Consider the following 7,273-nt stretch of genomic DNA (forward strand, 5'->3'; position numbering starts at 1 on the left):
TCACATATTTGTAACTGAAACTGAACAGGATCTCATATTTTAAAGATTAATGATCATTACTTGTAACAGTCATTGATTGTAAGATAATTAAAGTGACTTTAAAAAGCACTTACACTTAAGTACAAAAAAGCTATTGTACTTATACTTAAGTACTTGTGTCAAAAGCTATCATTTACATGTGCTTACACCTAAGTATTTTGTAAATGTACTTAGATTTTACTTATGTACTTTTCAAAGTACTTTCCCCAACCCTGCACATGTACTTGTACAATTATTTTCTCGTGGTTAGTTTAAGGCCTCTTTAATATGTTTCTCCTTAAAAATTAAGCAATTATGTATGGATGCTCATTTTGTTGAAAACAAAGGAATACGAAATACATGCCTTAATATGTCATCAAAATTGAGATCACCAAGAGCAAAGGATGCTTTGCAACTTGTAAACTAGAAAGACAAGGAAAATGATTGCAGTTGTAGGCGTGATGAATTATTGTTTGTAGGTGGAGCATCAAGAAAAATGGTGCCCAATATCTTGCTCTAGTCAAAAGGCAATATCTTGTTATGAAATGACTGCCTTTATAATTATATAAATTTTATAATGAGCTTATTAATTTCTTCAGTGGCTCAGGCAAGCTGACGAGAGTCAAGACAAAGAAATGAAGTCTTAGAAAATACTTGTCAAGAAATGAGTCTTTACAAAGCAATTCTTTTGGATATTACAAAGTTGATTTATACCGGGCAGTAATGGGTTTATTTTATATCAATATACAGTATTAGAGCCATGCTTGCCATCTTAACAAATAAGTTTTATACAAATGACACCTGCTTGGTTCATAAAACTTTAGAAAGCCATCATCGTCCAATAAATTTGCAGCTTTACAATATGTAAAACTTACATGTACATGTATAGTGCTTTGACCAGTGACTTGACATCTGCTGGACTTTTCCAACACTAATCATTACCATGGTAATGTTAATGCATATTATTAAATTTTAACGACCGAAAGTCATGTTACAGTTTATGGACGTGACTAGGACTGACCTGGCAGAATATCACTATGGTGGGACGACATGAAAAGAGGAGCTACTATGATAAAATATAAAAGGAAAACTTCCAAATGAACTTTGTCCATTTATCGAGAGACGGACAACTGTTATGGGGCCACCAAAACTAAATTTACAAAAGAAGATATTTTTGCAAATTTTCCTGCATCAATATTTTTTGCATTGCAAATTTGTCAATTGTAGCATGAAACTCCTATTTAATATATACTGCATCACTAATAATTGATTGCTATTAAAATTTGTTATTTTGCAGTATATTGTTTTGAGTTCATAATTTGGGCTCACTATTTCTGTTAAAGAAGTATTCATTTGTAGGTGTCATAGATGCATTACTTCGTGGTAGTTGTGACAGGAAAGTCCTTCATGTATGCAAAATTAAATTTTTATGTTCTGTGGAAGCGTCATGTTACCAATTATTGGCAGCTATGTCTAGATGTCATAGCAACTATGGTCTGATGCTGCATTGCTAAATTTATATTTGGTAGGTTTGAATTATTATGGACATACTATTGAAGTGTTATTCGGCAAAAATTCAGTTTGTGACGTCCACCACTTTCATGTGACGGACTTGTCCTCGTCACTACACATGTTTGAGTACCTAAATAGAAATTTGGAAGTTTTAGAACAGGAATCAAATGACATTTAAACTATTCAAGTACCTTTAACAATTTCAAGGTTAGTCCAGCTGCATTAGAAGTGTGGGAGATTTCAACTGCATCAAAATTAATTATTAAGCTACACTAGAATCCAAAATGAGTTTGTGCCAGAAACTGATAGTACAAAATCATCTTAAGTGCATAAGTAATTATGCAACTGCTCATTACTGAAGTTTCCCTTTGCAATACCAAGAGTACATAATCATTTGCTCTTGCTAATACAAATCCAAGAATAACAATGTGAAACTACCAGTACACAGTTTAGCAGTGTTGCTAATTATAATTATAAGTTTTTAACATAGGCGGTTGCAGGCTTGAGAATTAGGGGGCAATGCCCAGGTTGACTTTTTGACCAATAATTATATTCATGATTCTGGTGTGGGCATCCAGTGTACACTGTGGCAGTTCAACAGGCTTCTTTGTTGTTTTATGCTAAGAAACCATCTCAATGAAGTTCTAAATCAGTATTTTCCATTTTTCCTTGCAAAATTGTATAGAACCACACCTACTTCACACCCACTAATCATTGATGCCTTGGTCAAACCAAATTTCTGCAACTGCCCATGGTAATTAATAGTCATAGCTTGAAATGACAAATTACTCTAAATTTTGACTTCAAATTGTACTGTGTCTCAATTTAAGGAATAAAATTAAAGTAATGTGTGATTTTACAAGACTGTCTAATGATAATATGTGACCATAATTGACAAAAGGTACCTTATGGCGGATAGGATAATTGGTCTTTATAGCCTAAATAATCCAACTTCCTGAGCTCCTTTTATCATAAAATTACTCCAGAGGATGCAAAAAGTTACGATGTAGCTCATAGAAACAATTGTTGACTAACAGAGTACTCACAGGTTGATATTTTTCATTAGAAAGATGAATTTTAAAATCCGCCATGTACCTTTTGTCAATTATGGTCACATATATTTAAACATTGTGTTCAAGTTTGTTGTCTTTAATTTTAAGCTATATATTAAATGCAATGTGTTATAACTCTGTTATTTAGTGAAACTAACGTGACTGGGACACAGCGTACTCGTTTGCTAAAGCTGAAAACCGATGTTTCAGAATTGAAATCTTGAGTGGCAAAATTAAGTTCTAACTTTTCAGAAATAATAGATATCGTGAAGATCACTGAGAGACTTAAAAATAGAATAAAAACATTTCAGTCGCTTACTCTCAATTTAAAATGTTGCTCCGAGAATGTGTCTTACTTTTTAAAAGTTTTTGTTATAGAATTTTTCACAATACGTGTCTGGTGGAATGTTAATGAGATGTAAATTGTATTTACAATAGGGTGCGGTCAGATTACACCGGAAGACTCACCCGATTATCCTATTATTTCTGGACAGTTGTCTGGAGTCAGGTATAAATATTCCTGGAAACTATCCTTATGGATAGACACTATGAATAAGTAGTTTAGCTAATTATTAATAAATAAGGAGGAAGGGATGTTAGGTAGCAAAGGAGGCTCACTCAGGAGGCTGTCATGACAAAAATTGTGCCCAAAAATTTTGGCCTAGGACCAAAATTTTGCATAGACTGATGTGATCCAGGGTATTTTTTTGTAACAAAACATTGGGCCAGGACTCAATATCAGCAACACAAATGCAGTCCTAGCTGACATAAACTGGTCGACCTATATTTGCCATATTTAGAATGTAAAAATTAGTCATGGACGAAAATGTTACTAGAATATTTTGGTCCAGGACAAAAATTAGCATGCAAAATTTAGTCCACCAAAAATCACATGTCTATAGTAAGAGAATGATGGTTTAGCAATAATTACATGAATTAAGACTTTATTTGTCAATGTTTAAAGCTTTCTTTGGAATACAAGTAAACAGATGATATCATTCATGGCAGGAAGTGCAATTGATCATTTCCTTTGAATAATTTCTGGTATTCTACTGTCACAATATGTAACATTTTCTTTCATCAGACAAACTTTCTTATTCTTTTGTCCTAACGTCCTGACAGGAAAAGGTGTAAAACAAGCTGATGTAATGCACTTTTCTAGATGACCTCTCTTTAACTGCTGTTCAAAATGGGGACTGCTTTAATGACCACCACTAGCCAAAACACTGGCAAAAGTAAGTGCAAAAACACCACAATCAACTAATCCAACTTGCATCTGAAATTGTCCGTATGCCTCAAAAAAATTGCTTGGTTGCTAGTGTGTAACAGAACAGCAATTTGGTCTTGTCATTTACGTGTTAATGATGGACACATACTAATATAAACATCAACTTTATTTCCTTTACAACCAACTGTCGAAACAGTTACCCAGTGAGTCTTTACTTTATAAAGTAAATAAAAAAAATTCTATTAAATAAGAAAAAGTAGGATTGTCAAAAATAAAAGAAACAACGGGGTTGAGTTCAACCATAATAACAAGAGTTCAATTAATACTAATAAACGTTAATTAATAAAAAAATAATAATTCATAAAATTAGTACAAAAATTTCAAACCCTACTTTGCAGAATTTTATGAATGAGTATTTCTCCTTTAAAATGAAAAAATTTAATAAAAGAATGATAACCAAACTGCTTAGTTCCAGCCTACACAACTGTGGCGAGTCCAACTACAATTCTTATACATTAATACTTTAATTTTTAGATTTTGTACTGAATCACAAACATTAAAAAATGCAATATCCAAATAATTATCTATATTTTAGATGTTTTAATTGTCATGACATTAATTTATTCAATCAATACTAGCTGAAAAGTTTAATTTATATTTAACAAGATAATTAATTTACATCATAGAAATGTAGTAGAGCAATCAATAGGTACAAAGGCATAATTATTATTCAAATTCTATTTCTGCCTATTATCATTTTCTGCAAAGTAGGGTTTGAAATCTTTGTACTATTTTTATGAATTATTATTTTTTATTAATTAACGTTTATTATTATTAATTGAACTATTGTTATTATTATTATGATTGAATTCAACCTCTTTGTTTCTTTTATTTTTTGACAACCCTACTTTTTCTTATTTAATAGAAATTTTTTTAATTTACTGGTTTCTATACTTTTTATTAAATTTTATTAATTATTAATCCTTTTTCTCAATAATTATTATCAATTAATATTAATTTCTAAAATTAGTAATAATTAATACTTATTATTGTTGTTATTAATGTCGATAAAAATTTTAAATTATTTATGACATAATTAATTTTTTTGAATTATTGAATCATTAAATATATTCATAGCCTTGCTTATAATTATTCATCATTATTAATTAATAATCCTTTTTATTAATAATTATAATTTTTGCCTTAGCTATCAGTTCATTGCTGGAAGAAAAAAATTTTGAAATAAGAACTATAACAAGACCTACCACATTATAAAATCTGTCGTCACACAATTAATTTAATTTTTGAATCATTGATTATATTCATAGCCTATAATAGCTCATTATTATTAATAACATTACTAAGATCTATTTCCTGTTCTAAAACTATTTAAGTTTACATTCAGCTTCTTTTACCAACTTGCCATTTCTCCACTCACACTCACAGTTGCCGCTTAACTTTTCCTGCAGTTTTGCAATCCTTGTTCTCAAAAAGCAGCAAGTCAGTTCATTTACAAAATTACAAAACCTATCATTATATTTTCATATTGTTTGGTAGTATATGAATTATGATGAGTATCATGGCGGACAATCATTAGCTGGAGGGCCTCCACCACCACCACCTCCAGGAGGCCAACTTTACCACTAGTAGATGGAGGTCCGCAACCTCCAGTAGATGGAGATGGAGGGCCTTCACCACCATTTCCTGGAGGCCTGCTACCACCACCAGCTCTACCAGCAGCTGGAGGTCCGCCACCTCCAGTGGCTGGAGATGGAGGGCCTCCACCACCACCTCCAGCACTCCCAAGAGCTGGACGCCCGCCACCTCCAGTAGACGGAGGCCCACCGGTGCTCCCTCCTAAAGTGGCACCCGTGCTTCCTCCTGGAGGAGCCCCTCCCGCTCCAGGACTGCCTTTGCTGCAACAACAAAGGCAGCACATAATTGCCCAGCTGAGGGCTTTGAACAGACAAATAGTGTCTTTAACTATGATGTACTAAATATTATTGGGGCGAGCCTGAGCTTGCCCTACTAAGGCGACAAAACGTTTGTTTGTTTATACGGGCAGACCATCTAACTATTATTAAAGTTAAATAATCTTCATTAAAAGCAGGTGTGGTCACAATGATAAAATGGCGGCTATAAGCAAGTCTGAGCTTTATTTGCTGGAAACGGTCAGCTAGATAAGGCTAAACTGCTGTGTGAAACTTCTCTAGCAAGAATAAAAGTTGGGAGAGCAGATATACAGTCTGCTGGTATAAAGGATTCTGCTAAGGTGAATGCAAATGAAAAAGCTGCATGTACTATACTGCTAGCTGCATGCATCATGAGATCTATTCTAGGTGATGTTTGTTCTCTAGGAGCAAGCCTAGGTTAACAAAGCAGATATGCAATCTTCAAACATAATTTTTTTCAGTGACTGCTTCTAACTATAAGCAAGATAACTTTAACTTAAGCAAGATGACTACAAGATACTGAATTTAGACATGTGCATGCAATTGCTTTGCTAGCTCAGACATGTATATCATACAGCACATAATCTATAGCATGCTTAGGCTCGCCCCTTTAATGTTTTACATTCGTCTAGTATTTATATTCTGTAATAGTATGCCAATTTACCAAGGAGAGCTGGCAGGGGTGAAGATAGAGGCCGTAGGCCAAGGTCCCGAGGGGCCTCAGTCAAGAACTATAACTTTTATTAACAACATGTACTTAAAAAACTTGTCATTATAATAATAAATGTTATTAAAAAAATGAAACTGTCAATTAAAAATACATCAGCGCAAAGCCAAGATGAAAATACATTAGCAATATCAAGTATTTGACAAGACAAATACTTATTCCCTTTAGTTTTTTTCAATATTTCTCGATGAAAAATTCACATTACATAATGCATGATTTAAAAAAATTAAATCTTACCGAATAGTCATTATAATGGACATACTGAATACATACACAAACATGCACAGTGCCGTCGTCATTCATTATCTATAAAAGTAAATATGAAATTTAGAAGTCCAACATTAAATTTTTAATACTAACTATAAATCCAAGGATATTAAAGTAAATGAAGAAAATTAAAGAAAATACACACCGTGGCAATAGATAATCCGATAATCAATATTAATCATCAAAAAGAATTATAGCTTTGGATCATGATCTATAATACAATAATAAAAACCATGGAATCTCACAATATTCTTTCTTACTATGTATTCAATTGCTAAGACTATAACAATATGAAACCTGTGCAGCTGGAAACTGGCGCCTCATCCAGTGTGAAAGTACCACTAATCAAAGAGCTACACAAAAAAACATTATGTTACAACGATGTTTATTTATTAGAAATTAATTAAGTTACCACAAACGAAATCAGACAATAGCCTCAGACATTTACCAGGCTATGAAAGAATTGCACTTCACCTTAGTGCAGAATCATTAAATCATTTGCAGTTGAAAATACCTT

At 32.7% G+C, this 7,273-nt stretch overlaps 1 protein-coding gene and 1 long non-coding RNA gene across 2 annotated transcripts; both read right to left on the reverse strand.

Moving 5' to 3' along the window:
- Positions 1-5,320: 5,320 nt before the first annotated feature.
- On the reverse strand, positions 5,321-5,749 carry LOC109580315 (translation initiation factor IF-2-like). Its single transcript, XM_019993353.1, has one exon. It carries the CDS (start codon positions 5,747-5,749, stop codon positions 5,321-5,323), a length of 429 nt encoding a protein of 142 aa, XP_019848912.1.
- Positions 5,750-6,952: 1,203 nt separating this feature from the next.
- On the reverse strand, positions 6,953-7,248 carry LOC109580320 (uncharacterized). The gene is made up of 3 exons (XR_002184180.1): positions 7,169-7,248; positions 7,017-7,109; positions 6,953-6,967 (listed from the first exon to the last, which is right to left on the reverse strand). It is a non-coding gene; the product is annotated as an uncharacterized LOC109580320 (long non-coding RNA).
- Between the last annotated feature and the right edge of the window lie 25 nt (positions 7,249-7,273).

This window comes from Amphimedon queenslandica, unplaced genomic scaffold (assembly GCF_000090795.2).
Source record: "Amphimedon queenslandica unplaced genomic scaffold, v1.1 AMPQUscaffold_13497, whole genome shotgun sequence".
NCBI classification, from domain to species: Eukaryota; Metazoa; Porifera; class Demospongiae; order Haplosclerida; family Niphatidae; genus Amphimedon; species Amphimedon queenslandica.